The sequence below is a fragment of the Puma concolor genome, chromosome A3 (genome assembly GCF_028749965.1).
Source record: "Puma concolor isolate L17-30 chromosome A3, mPumCon1.1.hap2, whole genome shotgun sequence".
Classification (NCBI taxonomy): domain Eukaryota; kingdom Metazoa; phylum Chordata; class Mammalia; order Carnivora; family Felidae; genus Puma; species Puma concolor.
In genome coordinates this window covers 112,009,937-112,028,384 of record NC_141669.1, presented here as the reverse complement: position 1 = coordinate 112,028,384, position 18,448 = coordinate 112,009,937, and the positions used below count along the sequence as shown (strand labels likewise).

The window sequence follows — 18,448 nt, the reverse complement described above, 5'->3', positions numbered from 1 at the left end:
GTAGTCAACCCCGATCTTTCCCAGCCAGCACCCCCAAACCCTCACACCGATTCTTCTAAACACCCCTGCGTCCTCACGCACACAAATGTTCTGTCGGTCCCTTCCCTAGGAGCGGGGCACTTCCTTCGCTCTTGATGACCTCCGCCCCCGCAGGCCCCTTCCCGCTGTCTCAGGGTGCTGTGGACCGGGCGGGAGGTGGCGAGGCCTCCTCTGAACTGGCGCCTCTCTCGTTAAGCTCGGCGGGTTGATGTCTGGTCCCCTCCACTGGGAGCATCGGGAGCTTAGGACATGGAGTCTTGGAAGTCTTTTGTCCTAAACTCTCGCCATGGCCACGGGACACATCGCCATCATGTAACAGGTGACAGCGGTCACCATCACTGAGCGCCTGCCAGGGCCCGGCCGTCTTCACATGTTATTTAGTTATTGTATTTAACAAGTGCTTGTAAAGCGCTCGCGTGAGCTTGTGGGGTAGACGCTGGCACAGTTAAGGAAGTGGATTCAGCCAAGGGGCGTGGCTAGCAAACGGGGAGTCTGGCTCCAGAGCCCACGCTCTTGCGGTACATCTTCTGGCCACTGTCTTGTCGCATCTACTACTGATCGACCGCCTATGGTGGGTCAAGTGGCTTCACGTCTAGGCTGGTAATAATAATAATCACACCAAGAGCGTCTGAAACGTGTGACGCATGGTGGTAACCGGTGCCCATGCACTATCTTATTTAATATTCATAAAAATGCCATTTTACAGATACTCAAACCGAGGCACAGCTTGGTGAAGTCACCTCCCCAAGTGGCCCAAGCCTCAAAAGAGCGGGGATTCTAACGAGATGTCTAATCTCAGGACCTCTGACTCTCTCTCCCCGCCCCCCGGGGCTAGACCGCCCCTCTCTTCCATGAGTGCCCACAATATTCTGTATACCCGCTAGGCCTCTTTCCTATGTGCTGGAAATAGAGTGCCTCCTGACTGCTGGACATAATTTAGAGGCAGGAAACAGAGAGAAGAGCCCAGAGAACTCGCTACGCGGTGAGCCGATAGTGTGAGGACAGCACAGGGTGGTCAGCACTGTGTTGGGGAGGCCAGAAGGCTGAAGGAGCACAGAGGAGGGAGTCCTGACTCAGCCAGAGGGGAAGTGTCTGGAAAGGCATTCCAGGGAAGAGAGGCTGAAGGCAACAAGACTTAACCAGGAGACGAAGGGCTGGGAAAGCATTCTGCCTCCTGATTCCAGACTCCCTGTAGGTAGCGCTGTTCATCCAAGTCATGGGCTTGGGCAGCCCATTCTGGAGGTGGGACGCCAGGGACTCGGGCCCGGCTGCTCGCTCTGTCTACTGAAGCAGGACACACACAATAGGGCACAAAGATTCAGAGCTCCTGGATGTAGTGTGCTTTGCTCGTACCCCCGAGCCAGCCCAGATGCTGAGCCACAAGAGAGCAAGCCCTTCAAGCCAAGGAAACCATATGTGCAAATAACACACTGACTGTCCTCACGTATTAGGCGACTTTAGATAAAATGGCCAAATTCCTCCAGGAATCGCCAAAACCGCGTCAAGAAGACATAGAAGTTCTGAATGGGTGTGTAACAAGCAAAGCGACTGAATTAGTAACCCAGAACCTCCTACAAAGAAAAGACCAGGTCCAGATGATGTCACTGGTGAATTCTACCAAACACTGAAAGCATTAATATCAATGCTTCAAACGTTTTTCGGAAAACAAAATAGAAGAGGAGTGAACACTTCCCAATTCATTCATCCTGATAGCAAAACCAGACGACGCCATCACAAGAAAACTAGAGATAATACTCCTTAAGAATGTAGAAGCAAAACTCATCAACAAAAATGCTAATAAACTGAATCCAGCCACATTATAAAAAGGATTACATGTCACAACCAAGTAGGATTTATCCCAGAAATACAGGGTGGTTTTCACCTTGAAAATTAATTAATAAAATACACCATATCAATAGAAAGAAGAAAAAGGATGAAGGCTACATGATCATCTCAATATAATCAGAAAAAGTATTTGACAAAATCCAGCACCGCTTTGTGATGAAACCACTTGACAAATTAAGAACAGAAGCGAATTTCTGAGCCTGATAAAAAGCCATCTATAAAAAAACCATAGCTCACACCGTATTTGTGGATTCCATTTCCTGTGGGAAAATAGTAGGGAGGTTCTTTATAACATTAAATTTATGATGTAAAATAGAGTCATCGTATGAGCCAGCAATTCCACTTCTGGATAGATACCCAAAAGAAGGGAAAGCAGGAACTCAAAGAGATATTTCACTCACGTTCGTAGCAGTGTTATTCACAGGGGCCAAAAGGTACAAGAAACCCCAATGTCTGTTGACAGCTGAATGCATAAACAAAAGGTGGTACTTACATACAATGCAATATTATTGAGCCTTTAAAAGGAAGGTATTTCTGACACATGCTACAACATGGGTGAACTTCAAAGACATGACGCTAAGTGAAATGAGCCCGTCCCAAACGTACCGACAAATACTGTGACTCTGCTTCTATAAGGCACCTAGAGTAGTCGAATTCATAAAGACAGAGAATAGAATAGTAGTTGCCAGGGGCTGGGCAGAGGAGGGAATGAAGAGTTTCATTGTTTAATAGATACAGGGTTTCTGTTTTGCAAGATGAAAAGAGTTATGCAGATGGATGGTCATGATGATTGCACAAGGAGAGGAATGTACTTAATGCCACTGAAGTGTCCACTTATTAAGATGGTAAATTTTATGTTATATATAACTCACCACAGTTTTAAAAAATAAAAAGAAGAAAGGAAGAAAGGAAGGGAGGGAGGGCGGGCGGAAGGGAGCGAGGGAGGAAGGGAGGGAGGGAAGAAGGGAAGGAGGAAGGAAGGAAAGGAGGGAGAGGAAAGAAAAAGAAATAGACGAATTTCCAGATTGGAAAGGAAGAAATAAAACTACCTCTGTTTGCACGTGGCATGATCTTGTATATATAAAATCCTAAGGTATCCAGTAAAAAGCTCTAAGAACCAAAAACTAAGTTCAGCAGGATTGTGGAATACAATATCAATTTACAAAAATTAATCGTATTTCTGGACACTAACAATGTATAATCCGAAAGTGAAAGGAAGAAAACAGATCCATTTACAATAGCATCAAAAAGACCAAAATACTTAGGAGTAAATTTCACAAAAGAAGAGCAAAGTTGAGACGCTGAAAACTACAAAACACTGTTGAAAGACATCAAAGACCTAAATAAATGGAAAGACCTCTCATTTTTATGGCATGAAAAATGGCGATGACCCAAAACTGATCTACAGACTCCGTGTAATCCCGATCAAAGTTCCAGGTGAGTTTTGTTGGGTTTTTTTTTTTCCAAATCTGACAAGCTGATCCTAAAATTCATTTGTGAATGCAAAGGGCCCAAAATAGCCAAAACAATTGAAAAAGAAAAACAAAGTTGGAAGGCTCACACTTCCCAAATTCAAAACTTACTGTAAATATACGATCACTCAGACAGTAAGGTTCTGGCATAAAAATGAACATATGGGTCAATGGAGCAGAACTGAGAGTCCAGAAATAAACCTTAAAAATTATGCTCAATTGATTTGGACAAGGGTGCTGTGACAATTCAGGGGGGAAAGAATACGAGCAATCTGCAACAAATGATGCTGGGACCACTGATTATCCACATGCAAATACAAGTAAAGTTGGCCTCTGGCATCACACCATACTTGAAAATGAACTCAAGTGGATTGCAGACCTACATGTAAGAGCTAAGAGTATAAACTTTTTTTTTAATGTTTATTTATTTTTGAGAGAGAGACAGACAGACAGACAGAGCTTGAGCGGGGAATGGGCAGACAGCGAGGGAGACACAGAATCAGAAGCAGGCTCCAGGCTCCAAGCCATCAGCACAGAGCCCGATGCAGGACTGAAACCCACGAGCCGTGAGATCATGACCTGAGCCAAAGTTGGACGCTTAACCGACTGAGCCACTCAGACGTCCCTAAAAGTATAAGCTTTTTTTTTTTTTTTAAACGTTTATTTATTTTTGAGACAGAGAGAGACAGAGCATGAACGGGGGAGGGTCACAGAGAGAGGGAGACACAGAATCCGAAACAGGCTCCAGGCTCTGAGCCGTCAGCACAGAGCCCGACGCGGGGCTCGAACCCACGGACCGTGAGATCATGACCTGAGCCGAAGTCAGACGCTTAACTGACCGAGCCACCCAGGCGCCCCGAAAGTATAAGCTTTTAAAGGAAAACATGAGTTAATCTTCATGATCTTGGGGTAAACAAAGCCTTTTTAGTTAAGACATCAAGAGCACAAGTGACAACAGAAACAAATGATAAATGGGACTTCATCAAAATTAAAAACGTGTGCTACAAATTATACTTTTCCAAAAAATGGAAAGATAGCCCAGAGAAGAGGAGAAAATATTTGCAAATCATGTACCCAATAAGGGTACCTATATCTGGAATATATAAAGAACTCTTACAACTCAATAATAAAAGAACAAATAATCCAATTTCTTGAAAATGGGCAAAGGATTTGAATAGATGTTTCTCCAAGGATGATATACAAATGGCCAATAAGCACATGAAAAGATGCTTGACGTCATTAGTCACTAGGGAAATGCAAACCAAAACCACAACGTACCATTTCATACCCGCTAGGACCGCAATTATCAAAAATAGACAATGAGTGTCGGTGAGCTTATGGAAAAGTGAGCCACTCGTACATTGCTGGTGGGGATGTACAATGGTGCAACCACCTTGGAAAACGGTTTGACATTTCCTCAAAATGTTAAATGCAGAATTGCCATTCCCAGCAGATGTGCTTCTAGGTACATACCCAAGAGACATGAAAACAAACATCCACACAAAAAACCTGGACGTGAACATTCATAGCAACATTATTCAAAATAGCTAAAGAGTGGAAACAACCCAAATATCCATCAATGGATAAACAAAATGTGGTATATCCATACAATGGAATATTATTCAGCAATGAAAAGGAACCAAGTACTGATACACGCAACGACACAGACGAACTTGGAAAACATTATGTTATGTTTAAAAAGCCAGTCACAGGGGCACCTGGGTGGCCCAGTCGGCTAAGTGTCTGACTTTGGCTCACGTCTTGACCCCACAGTTTGTGGGTTTGAGCCCCGTGTCGGGCTCTGTGCTGACAGCTCAGAGACAGGAACCTCCTTCAGATTCTGTGTCTCCTTCTCTCTCTGCCCCTCCCCCACTCACACTCTCTCTCTCTCTCTCTCTCAAAAATAAATAAACATTAAAAAAAAGTTTTTTTGGAAGCCAGTCCCAAAAGAGCACACATTGTATGGCTCCCTTTATGTGAACTGTCCAGAATAGGTAAATTAGAAATCAGACTAGCAGTTGCCTAGGACTGGGCTCAATGGGGGCAGAGTTGGGAGCCCCCACTAATGGTTATGGAGTTTCTTTTTGAGGTGATGAAATGTCCTAAAATTAGATTGTGGGCATAAGTGGAGGACTCTGTGAACATACTAAAAGCATTGAATTGTATTCTTTAAATGGGTGAATTTTGAAGTTGACGGAATTATCTCTGAGGAAGGCTGTTTTCGAGTGGCAGAGAAGGCCTCCCTGAGAAAGTGACATTAGAATCTTTGGCAGGGAAATGAAACATTTTATAGTAAAAAATATATTGGGACTATATTACAGGGTAGAGTGCAACATTCACACACATTTCAATATTGAAACATGAGATGTTAAAGAACCTTTGGATCCACATGGGTCCCTTCAAGCAGAGGTCACATAGGATCAAGGCACCTGGAAGAAGTTGCTTGGGAGGAAGCATGGTGGGAGACCACACACCACAGGTTTCTTTCAAGTGGGGAAGTGGAGCCATCAAAGCCGGATTTGGGGGTGCTCAGGGCGGCAAAAGGACTGGAGTCAGGGTGGAGCCTACATTCCCAGGAAGGGAGGGAACATTCTGGAACACAGCACTTTGTGCCTTGCCTGTGAGCCTCTTGTCTCCACTTTACAGATGGGAACACTGAGGCTAGGAAGGGCTAAGTAATAATAATCGCAATACAAGTCCACAGCATCTGCTGGCAAACTGGCCCCATGGTGAGGCAATCTTGAGTTTAATTATTTTGAGAGAGAGAGGGAGAGAGAACAAGCGGGGGAGGGGCAGAGAGACGGGGAGACAGAGGATCCAAAGTGGGCTCTCTGCTGTCAGCACAGAGCACATCGTGGAGCTCAGACTCCTGAACTGCGAGATCATGACCTGAGCTGAAGTCTGCCGCTCAAACGACTGAGCCATCCAGGCGCCCCTGGTGAGGCAATGTATATGGGGGTCTGAGGAGAAAAGACAGCAGATTCTAGAGATCCATGAGGGTGCTCCGCAGGACTGGGTGACTGATCCACTGTGGGAGGGGAAGGTCTGGGAAGAGCCAAGGATGCGGCCAGTTTCTGGCTTGTCCACTGGGGGAATGCCACTGGGCAGAAAGAAGATGGCAGGTTCGGTTGGGTTTGGGGCACCTGTGGGACATCATGCAGTGGAGACGGGAGGGCTCCAGTTGGACGTATTGGTCTGGAGGTCAAAAGACAAGTCCGTGCTAGCAACAGGGCAGGTGGGAGATCAGGGGTCCTGACCTTGCCCGTCACCTTGTAGACAGCACCAAGAGTGCATCAGGCCAGTAGGGATTACAGGTGGGACCGTGGAGAACCCCAAAGTACATCCCCACCGGGGAGGGGGGATGGGGGCAGCCATTACCCACCTGTAGACTATTATATTATATTATATTATATTATATTATATACACACACACGTGTATATATACACACACATACATATATGTACATATACATACATACATACATATACATACATACGTATATATATCCTTACCTATAAAATATAAAATAATATAATAATGAATAAAAATAAATAATAACAATAAAATAAAAATAAGTAAATAATAAATAAACGAACAAATAAACATATATATCTGTGTGTGTATATATATACACACATATATATACACATATATATATGTGTGTATATATATAAAATATAAAATATAAAATATAAATTACCTATAAAATATAAAATAATATAATAATGAATAAATGAATAAAATGAATACATATGTATATACACATATATATTGTGTATATACACATATATATATCCTTACCTATAAAATATAAAATAATATAATAATGAATAAAAATAAATAACAATAAAATAAAAATAATACAAGTAAATAATAAATAAATGAACAAATAAACATATATATGTGTGTACATATATACACACACATATATATACACACATATATATATGTGTGCATATACACATATATATATCCTTACCTATAAAATACAAAATAATATAATAATGAATAAAAATAAATAATAACAATAAAATAAAAATAATAAGTAAATAATAAATAAATGAACAAATAAACATATATATGTGTGTGTATATATATATACACACACATACATACACACATACACATATGTGTATATATACACACACATACATATATGTACATATACATACATACATATACATACATACATATACATACATACGTATATATATCCTTACCTATGAAATATAAAATAATATAATAATGAATAAATGAATAAAATGAATACATATATATATACACATATATATGTGTGTATATACACATATATATATCCTTACCTATAAAATATAAAATAATATAATAATGAATAAAAATAAATAACAATAAAATAAAAATAATACAAGTAAATAATAAATAAATGAACAAATAAACATATATATGTGTGTATATATATACACACTATATATACACACATATATATATCCTTACCTATAAAATATAAAATAATATAATAATGAATAAAAATAAATAATAATAATAAAATAAAATAATATAAGTAAATAATAAATAAATATATATGTTTATATATATTTATGTGTGTATATATATGTGTGTGTATATACACATACATATATATCTCCTTACCTATAAAACAATTATGATAGCAGTACCGACCTCCTCGGGGAGAATACAGCATCTAGAACTGTAGAACCCGGCACATCATAGCAAGTGTACAAAAGCGTCAGCTATCCGCGTCACGAGTCTTCCGACCCAGTTGTCAGGGAAGCCGCGAACCTGCACTTTTGTGCGAAATTTCCCGATCTGAAGTTGTTGGCGACTGACTTGAAACGTATTCAAATGGTCCCAGAAGCGAACACAGGGCACCTGGCTGAGGTGCGCCTCTGGCTCCTGGGCTGTCAGTCTGTAAACGGTGGTTTTGTCTGGAGAGGAAGGGAAATGGGCAGGGACGGCCCCGGGGGCCCCCGGACGGGGGGGGGGGGGGGGGGAGGAGGAGAGGGGTGCCCGCCTCACCTTGCACGATGCCTGCAGGATCCCGGAAGGAGAGGCAGGTGTACCACAAGGCCGTGAGGAAGCTGTTCGGTGTGGAAGCCTCCGGGAGGAGGAGCCGGGTCCGCAGGGCCGGCGGCCGTGGTCTTTGGCGGGAGGACCTCCTGGAGCCCGCCACCAAGCCCAGCATCACCGGCAAGTTCAAGATGCTGGAGCTGCCCATGCTGGGCCACGACCTGAGACTGGCCCTGTGCTTGGCCAACCTCACCTCCCGGGCCCAGAGGGTCCGAGTCAACCTGAGCGGCGCCACCATTCTCTACACCCGTAGGCCGGTGGCGGAGATCCTGCACGAATCCCATACGGTGCGGCTGGGGCCCGAAGAAGGTAGGAAGGCCGCAGCTCCGCTCGGTGGGAAGCCCTTACTGGGGGGACCGAGGCGGGAGTTGGGGGGACGGGGCGGGACTTCCCAGCATCCTGCTCCATTCCCAGGAAACATGGGCATGCTTCTGGCCATTTGTTCAGTGCCTTGCCTCTCGTCCCCACTTGGCGGGTGAGAAAATTGAGCTCAGAGGGGCTAAGTAATGGGACTAATAATAAAAGCCCCTGACCGTCTGGTGACAAACGTATGAAGAAGAGGGGATCGCAGTTCATGTGAATATTGACACCCCGAGTAAATACCTGCTGGGAGCGTTTCACGACATAGGCCCGTGTTACCTTTCTAACATCCAACTTATTCTAGAGCCCGTCTGGCTACAAGAGTCCTGTGTGAGAGGCGTGGACCAGTAAGAAATGGCTGCCACGTGGTCGCAGGTGCAAGGGTCTGTCCCGAGAATTCTGCACACATGAGCCAGCATCCCTACAACCCTTCTCTGTCCTCACTCCTCCCTTCCCTCCCCTCCTGCTCTTCCCCCTCCCTCTCCCCCTCTCTCACCCCTCCCCCTCTACCCTCTCCCTTCCCCCACCCCTCTCCCTCTCCTCCCTCACATGACATTCTGAACTCTCAGGATTCAATTAAACAAAGAAACTGCTCCCCTGGGCCCGTTTCTGGGGAAGCTTGTGTGTTTTGACTGAGTGAAAACACGTAGAGGAGATGTCACGCACCTTTTCACGTTTTTGCTTTTTGTTTTTCACGAAACCCAACTCACACAGTAACACTGCATAAGGCAACAGTAACAGACGCTTTCTCCTGGGTTTTTTTTTTTTTTTTTTTTTTCATATTAAAAGTAGTATATGCTAGGGGCGCCCGGGTGGCTCTGTTGGTTGAGCATCCGACCTCAGCCCAGGTCACGATCTCACGGTCCGTGAGTTCGAGCCCCGCGTCGGGCTCTGTGCTGATGGCTCAGAGCCTGGAGCCTGTTTCGGATTCTGTGTCTCCCTCTCTCTCTGCCCCTCCCCTGTTCATGCCCGGTCTCTCTCTGTCTCAAAAATAAATAAATATTAAAAAAAAGTAGTATATATTCATTAAGGATTTCAAGAGCACAGAGAAAGGTCACCCATGATCCTGCCACCCACCTACAAATTGTTACCATGTTTTCCTTCCATATTTTTCATTCCTCTTGCCTTTTGCGAAACAGCTCTAATTAAACTGTGCATGCCTAATGTTCATTAGTGCTTTCCGCATCACACTGTTCTTTCCGCATCTTTCCGCTCTTTCCACATCACATTGTTCTTTAAATATTTCTATAAGCTCTTCATTCGCATCATTTTAATAGAGGCATAATCTTGAAATAAATGGATAGTTCTGTGTACACGTTGCGGGATTCAAGTCACTAATATTTTGTTGCAGAGCCTTAGAATTTGCATTTCTTTTATTTTTATTTTTATTTTTAATGTTTATTTATTTTTGAGAGAGACAGACAGAGCGTGAGCGGGGGAGGGACAGAGAGAGAGGGAGACACAGAATCCAAAGCAGCCTCCGGGCTCCGAGCGGTCAGCACAGAGCCCGACACAGGGCTCCAACTCACAAACCGTGAGATCATGACCTGAGCCGAAGCCAGACGGTTAACCCACTGAGCCACCCAGGCACCCCGAATTTGCATTTTTAAAAAAAATTTTTTTTTTAACGTTTATTTATTTTTGAGACAGAGAGAGACAGAGCATGAACGGGGGAGGGGCAGAGAGAGGGAGACACAGAATCGGAAACAGGCTCCAGGCTCCGAGCCGTCAGCACAGAGCCTGACGCGGGGCTCGAACTCACGGACCGCGAGATCGTGACCTGAGCTGAAGTCGGCTGCTCAACCGACTGAGCCACCCAGGCGCCCCCCGAATTTGCATCTCTAACAAGTTCCCAGATGATGCCAGTGCCCCTGGGCCCAGGCCCACACTTTGGGAACCACCCATCTCCCACCACACAAGGAGTGAATGATGTAAAATATATCAAGCATTTGGCATAGTTCTTACAACCTAAGGAACGTGTGATTTTTTGCAGGGACTGACAGTGTTATTGATATTATTAGAAGTTGGGGATAATAATACTTGCTCATGGAATTGTTGTACAGACAGAATGAATTAGCTGATGAATATGCTGGATCCCCAGGGCCCAGCAGCAAAGTTAGTAAAAGTCAGCTTTTCCCATTATTAATTATTGCTGTGATTGTAGTAAGGAGTCTTAGTAATGGCCTACTGGACTAAGGAAACCCATAAAACAATGTAGAATTTTGATAAATGGATCAGCATCTGGGCATTCAGGAAGCATCTACTGTATGCACATGTGCTCTGGGGGAGCATGGAGTGAACCAAGTTCAAATCCTTTAAGGACCCAAATCCACACGTTGAAAACTCAGATGACTTCAGGGACAAGAAGGAAACAGGGTTACAGGAAGAGCAGTGGGGGGTGGTAGGACCTGGAGCAAGTTGGAAAGAACACATCGTACCTAAAAGAAAAAATATACGGTGGTCCAAAAAATCCAAATACGACTGGCAATCAGCTGTGGCTTTGCTCGAAAGAAGGAAATGCATAGGCAGGGTGTCTGTGGCTGGTGAGGGTCCCAGGACCATGGGAGCTCAGAAGGCAGAGGGCACGAGATCACTTGAGTGGGGTGTCCGTGAAGGCTTTCCACCCCTGGTGGGGCTGACTAGGATGGGCCTTCATGGCGAGGGAGGATTTGGAGAAGCTTCAAAGAAGTTGGCCTCCTCACTGGATTGGAAGCTTGAGGCAGACCTTTGCCCTCTCTCTTCTCTGCACCTGGCACATAGTAGGTGCTCAATAAACGGGGAGTGGATTCCTAATGGGAGGAATACATAATGGGCTGGGGGATTTCCATCTGGAATGATGAGGGGAAGTTTAAACACACCTCCGGAGTTCATGGAGAAATTGTGTGGTGTGAAGGTAGCCCACTGGCCTGAATTTGAATCCCACCTCATCTTGGCTCCTCGACTTACTTGCTGTCTGCTATTGGACAAGAAGTTAACCTCTCTGAGCCTTACGTGTCTTCATCTGTGAACTGGTACTAATAATGCCCATCCCAGCTTGGTGACAAGGATCAAAGAGAGTATAACTAGGAATTGAGACTTCCGCCTCATTCTGGATCCCGTTGAAAGAAAACATTGGACCCCTAACTCCCACCTCTGCTTTCCCTTCCAGAGAAACAGATCCCAATCACAATAGCTTACTCTCAGTATAAGGAAGACCTGACAGAGGACAAGAAGATCCTGTTGGCTGCGATGTGCTTTGTCACCAAAGGAGAGAAGCTCCTGGTGGAGAAGGACATCACTCTGGAGGATGTCATCACCATCAAGGTGAATCCAGTCTGCACCCCCCATTCCTGGAAGTCCCCGTTCACAGCTGAGGGAGGGCATCAGAGGCCGGGGGGTTGTGCCATGAGCTCTGGCAGTGGAGAGGTGGCATGGATGCAGGGGGATAGATATAATGATGGAGCTCACTGAGGGGGGTGGGAGGATGCCATGATTAATGCCCATGCCACGACCCAACCGGCGTCCCAGCCGGGCCCCATAGGTTTCCTGGGGGAGTGTGGAGGAGGAGAAAGATGACTTATGGGTGTTACCCCTCCAGGTGCTGGGCCCAGCCATGGTAGGGGTGGCGGTTGTGGTGAAAGTGACGGTGGTCAACCCCCTCCTGGAGACAGTGGAGGATTGTATGCTGATGGTGGAGGGCAGTGGCCTTCTCCAGGGACAGCTCAGCATTGAGTAAGTATCAGACTGGGAGTGGAAAGTCCACCTTCCTTAAAGGATGGTGAAGCTACCAACAGAGAGGGGTGCGGGAGATACCCTGGACTCCCAGGAACCAGCTCACAGCCTACATCAGCCTTCATTTATGTATCCTTTCCTTCCTTCCTTCCGTCATTAGCTTAGTTGTGGAACTCATCCACTCACTCATTCCCTCATTCATTCACTTCATCTATCTGCTCAACTCAGTCTTGACTGGTTTCTTCCCCCATTCATTCACACATGTTCTGTTCATTCATGCACTTGTTGACTTACTCTCAACCATCCACTCCCTCGTTCACATGATCCTTAATCATAATGACCTCTTCTCTGAGCCATGTGTCAACTTTGGGAACACCAAGACGAACAGATGGGGTTCTGCCTGGAGAAGTGTTCTCCTAGACAGGTGGTCCTTCAAATGAAGATACGTGTGATTTGTGCAGAGGAATGGATCTCCAGGGTCCAGAGAATCAGGAGTAGCCCTTAATTGGGGATGAGGTGGAACCAGGGAAAAGCTGCAGCGGAGCTGATATTTGAGCTGGGCCTTGAATGCTGACTTGAGAAGTTTTCAGGTACCAAGAAGCATGGAGGGTTTCCCAGTCAGAGGTCTCAATGGCTGGTATTGTCGGGGAGGGTCTCCTGGAAGAAGAGACACTTGATCTGGCCCTTGGTTGTGATCGGAATAGAAAGGGCAACCTAGGTGGGAGGAACAGTGCGGACAAAAGCCCAGAGAGAGGAAGTGTAAGGTAAGTTCAGGGCACAGGGAGGAGACAAGCCTGGTTGGGTGGAAAGAGGTGAGAAGTGGTGGAAGGGAAAATTATGCTGGAAGCCTACTGGTGAGGCTTAAATGTCAAGTCTCAAGGTGTGTCCTTGATCCCAAGGGCTCTGGAGAGGGCAGGCCAGGTTCAGAAGGAGAGGGGGCTGATGGTCTGCCTTTCTCCCATCCCCTTTCCCCAGTGTGCCCAGCCTGGAGCCTCAGGAGAGGGCCTCGGTCCAGTTCAACATCACCCCCTCCAAGAGCGGCCCAAGGCAGCTGCAGGTGGACCTCGTCAGCCCCTACTTCCCAGACATCAAAGGCTTTGTGATCATCCACGTGGCCACAGCCAAGTGACTGGCCACCACCAGGGGCTGAGAGGGGAGGAGATGGCCCCTGGTCCCTCCCTGTCCACCTCTCTGCCTCTCCTGCGTGGGAGCCAGGAGGCCTGGGTTCCAGTCCTGCTTCGGTTTCTGCCCCACTTTGCGAACATGGGCAAGTCCCTTCTTCTCTTGGGCCTGTTTCCCCGTCTGTGAAACAAGGTGTTAGACTCAGCAATCCTTAAACTTTTGGACAACGATGGGTGATGTTGGGAACCTCTTCCCCCGTCATCTATCACCGTCATTGCCGGGAGGCTGATCAAGCATCACTGTGACCATGGCCCACCCAGCTCTGCCACCCCTGCCCTGCCAGCCCACCATCACCCTGGCCGACCCCTGGGTTCTCCTTGCTTCCATCTCAGGTCCTCAACCCTCTGACCAGATCCAGATCCAAGAATGTCCTCCCAGCGTTGAAGAGGAACCCGAAAGTGTTAGAGCTGACACCCACACATCCCTCCACACTCCCATTTTACGTAGAGGGAAGAGCCTTGTCCACAGCCATAGGGGAGCTACAGACAGAATTGGGGTCCGCGTGGATGCCATTTCCACCACCGAAGTGTTACCCCCAAAGTCATGTTCTGGAAATCATTAGATTTGAAGCAATGGGAGATGTTCCCTCAGTGAAGACCCACGACCAGCACCTGCGGACAGCAGGAGAGAGGCCATCAAGCTCGGATTGCATTTGAGGATGAAACCCCAAATCTGATCCCATCACGGTCATCAGGGGCCTCCTACCACCAGCCCAGGGGTTATTTACTTTCTGAAAATGGAAACGGTGTTAACTTTGCAAAACACCCCCAGCCGCTTACTACACACGACCCTGTTCTTGGCATCAAAACAGGACAGAGATTTCTGGAACGAGGACTGGAGTAGAGACCACCAGGACCTGAGGACAACTGCACAGGTCAGAGAAATCAGCTCGAAATGTCCCAGACAGTCAAAAGCATTACGATTAGTCACGGAATTTAAGTCATCTGAACAACACCAAAACAGGCAGTGAGACACCTCCTGAATACGGACTTCCGTGGAAACAATTTACGTAGTGAGTCTTTGCTAAAAGGGCGTCAGGCAAACACACAGACAGTGAGGGGTGGGTGATCCTTGTGACCAAGGCTTCGGTGAAGGCATTTCTCTGACGAGTCTACACAGCAGGACAGCTTGGAGAACCCAGATGCGTGGAGGACCCCCTTTCCAAGCCTAGGTTTTGGGTGCTCATCCTGTCCATGTAAGAGGGGCAGCTGGAGGTTCAGAAGAGGCAGCCATTTCCTCAGGATTGAGCAGCAGGAAGGGGTACTGGGGGCTCAGTACAACAGAGCGGCTCTCCCACGCTTAGTAAAAGGGACGCTCTTTTCAGCAGGGAGACCAAGATGGTCTCCCCGCCCCCAGTGGCCCCAGACACCCCATCCTTGAAGCAAGTGCCGACTGCCCATCTTCCTCAGGCTTGGCTGAACCAGGTTTCACGTCCCAGGAGGCTGACCCTCTGAGTTGGAGTGTAGGGTGCAGGACATTTAGTAAGGAATGAGCTGGGGGTCAACACAGTGGAAGGGAGGGGGACGAAGCAGGATAGGCAGAGAGAGGAAGAGAGTGCTGATGCTGGCCCAGTGCCAGCTGGGGACCACCCCACGGGCAGCTGTGGAGCTAACATGGCCTTTGAGAGTTGTCCTAAGTTGGGCCAAGATGGCTGGGCCTTCCTACGCCTGCATCCGTCACCGATTGGCCCCCGAAGAGGTGTGACTTTGGGCAAGATAGCTCCCGACAGTGGAGGCCATCCCTGAGGGGGTTGACAGTGACGGTCATCTGCAGGCAGCACCCCCAGCAGTTGGTGCAACAAGCCGTCCACCGAAGGAAGGTCTGGACAATGTGTCGCCACGTCCACCTGCATTCTGTCCAACCCAGGGACAGAGCAGTAACATTACAAGGTCCCTCTGCCCAGGGCGATGACTTTCCGGCCGGGGGACACAGGTACTCAATCACAGCACCTTAAAGGGTGCGAAAAGCAAAAGGAGACCTAAGAGGAAACAAGCAAACAAATCTGTAAATAAGCTAATTACATGTCCCCGAGGCGTGGGGGCTAGGATGGCACCTGTCCCCATGGCGGCATCAGAGAAAGACTCCCCGAGGAAGTGGTATCCAAGCTCACATTTTAATAGTAACAAAACTAATGATTAAAAATTGAATCCGTTGGGGCGCCTGGGTGGCGCAGTCGGTTAAGCGTCCGACTTCAGCCAGGTCACGATCTCACGGTCCGTGAGTTCGAGCCCCGCGTCGGGCTCTGGGCTGATGGCTCGGAGCCTGGAGCCTGTTTCCGATTCTGTGTCTCCCTCTCTCTCTGCCCCTCCCCCGTTCATGCTCTGTCTCTCTCTGTCCCAAAAATAAATAAAAACGTTGAAAAAAAAATTAAAAAAAAAAAAATTGAATCCGTGTTCTTACTACAGGCCAGGAACTGTTTCGGGGGCTTGATGCATATGAATTTATTTAACCTTCATAACGACTCAGCGAAGGAGACACTATTATTCTCTCCATCTTCAACCTGCCTCACGGCGCAGCCAGAGCCTTCACTCACGTGGGCACGGGCTCTCTCCTGAGATCAGGATGGAGGGAATAAATGTTCAGACGGTCTCACAGGGGTGGAGGGGTCCTCAGGGTCCTGGGCTGTGTCCCAGCCAGATAATTTCTGCTCTGACATAGTGGCCGCATGTTCCAGTTATCAACTGCTGTGTAACAAACCAGCCCGTAACTTAAGGCTTAAAATCACGACGACCGTTATTTTGCTGATGAAACTGCAGTCTGGTCAGGGCTGCGTAGGGATAGCTCATCTCTGCTTGACTTAGGGGAGCAGAGACAGCTCAAAGGCTGGGCCGGGGATGTCTGAAGGCTTATCCACTCACGTTTCTGGCCGTGGATGCTGGCTGTTGCCCAAGCACCACGCTGGGCTGTCAGCCAGGACGCCCACTTACAGCTTCTCCACGTGGCCCGGGTTTCCCCACAACACAGTAGAAGGGCAAGCATCTCAAGAGAGTCAGACGGAAGCCATATTGCCCTTATGCCTTGGGGTTAGAGGCCATCCAGTGCCACTTCTGCCACATCCTGTTCGTCAAGGCACTTACAGAGTTCCTCCAAGTTTCAAGAGGAAATAGACCCAGCTCATGATTAAAAAAAAAAAAAAAAAGGTGCAAAGATTCTGGAAGAGCTTGGCGGACCAAAAATATCGCCATAGATATTTCTGGAAAGACACAATCTGCCGTGCCGTCTCGGGCTGCCTACTTCTTGACCCTCTGAAGACTCGTCGAATCCCATATTTCCCGATGTCTGCTCCGTGTCTTACTATCTTCTCCAGGTTGCCCTTAATTTCTACCCCATCCCCTTTGCCTAAGCCGACAAGGATCAGTTTCTTCCGCTTGCAGCCAAGAAGTCTGATTCATGGAGACGCTGAGGCAAAAACGACCTTGTCCTGGGACACCCCGGGAACAAAGTGAAGGCCAATGTGCCCAAAGTGTCTGGCAGCTCACTACCTTCTTGATATGGGTCAGCAGCCCTGACCTTCAGTCTCGAGATGGTAACCGACAAGGGAGATTCAGAGGCCAGTACCTTGACCCTGAGCCCTCCAATAGCTTCCCCTTCACGTTATCTTTGCCTCTGCCACAGGCCTAAGAGACTGTCCCCGCAAAAGATCCCTGGTCTCCTCTTCACTGGCGAGGCTTGGTGGGTTACGATACTATTTCCCAAACCGAAGCAGGCAAGGTGGAAAAGTGGTTGTGGTAATGGGGGTGCTTGTGTGAGCCGGGGTTCTCGCGAGAAACAGAACCAACGGGATGTATATATCAGACCCGTCTGCCTCCAGAATCATGGGAACCAATATTTTAATCAGCTGTATTCCTGTGGACTCTCATCGAACAACCCAAACCAAATTTATTTTTAATTTACATTTACAGTCCATAAACACGAAATATTTAGATGTCAATCTAACAAAACGTATGGATTTCCGTGCGGAAAACTAAAAAATACTGATGAGGGAAACGAAGGCAGATTGAAATAAATGGAGAGACATCTCTTTCTCATGAATGGGAAGATTCAGCAGAGTTAAGTCAGTTATCCCCAAATTGATATACAGGTTTAAGGCAACTCCCATCAAAATCTCAGCAAGAAAACTTGATAAATTGGACTTCATCACAATTCAAAATGTGTGCGTCCGCGAGAGATCCTGTGGAAAGAATGAAAGACAAGCTACATACTGGGGGAAAAAAACGTTTGCAAACCACGTATCTGACAGAGAACTAGAATCCAGGATACATAAAGAACTCTCAAAATCCAACAGTAAAAAGCAATCTAAGAAAATGGGCAAAAGACATAACCTTTTCGATGAAGAGGATATACAGATGGCAAAAAAAAAAAAAAAAAAAAAAAAAACAAAAAACCATGAAAGGATATTCAATATTATTAGCCACTAGGGAAACGCAAATTAAAACCACAATGAGATGTCACTATATACCAACACAATTGCTGACGTTTTAAAAAGGTGACAATGCCAAATGCTGGTAAGGAGAATCTTGATCACTCTTACCTTGCTGGAATAAATGTAAAATGTTGCAGCCACTGTGGAAAATAATTTGGTGGTTTCGGAAGGAAGGAAGGAAGGAAGGAAGGAAGGAAGGAAGGAAGGAAGGAAGGAAGGAAGGAAGGAAGGAGGGGAGGAAGGAAGGAAGGAAGAAGGGAAAGAGGGAGGAATGGAGGGAGGGAGGAAGGAAGGGAGGGAGGAAGGAAGAAAAGAAGGGGGAGGAAGAAAGACAGGGAGGGAGGAATA

The 18,448-nt window shown here is 46.7% G+C and overlaps 1 protein-coding gene across 1 annotated transcript in view; it reads left to right on the top strand.

The window, feature by feature from the left end:
• TGM6 (transglutaminase 6) overlaps window positions 1-15,823 on the top strand; it is a 38,923-nt gene extending 23,100 nt beyond the window's left edge. Inside the window, exons 10-13 of the mRNA XM_086701840.1 lie at window positions 8,392-8,733; window positions 11,933-12,087; window positions 12,362-12,495; window positions 13,471-15,823. Of these exons, the coding sequence (XP_086557966.1) occupies window positions 8,392-8,733; window positions 11,933-12,087; window positions 12,362-12,495; window positions 13,471-13,624 (785 nt within the window). The 3' untranslated portion in view covers window positions 13,625-15,823. The remainder of the gene's footprint in view (window positions 1-8,391; window positions 8,734-11,932; window positions 12,088-12,361; window positions 12,496-13,470) is intronic.
• The last annotated feature ends 2,625 nt before the right edge of the window (window positions 15,824-18,448 follow it).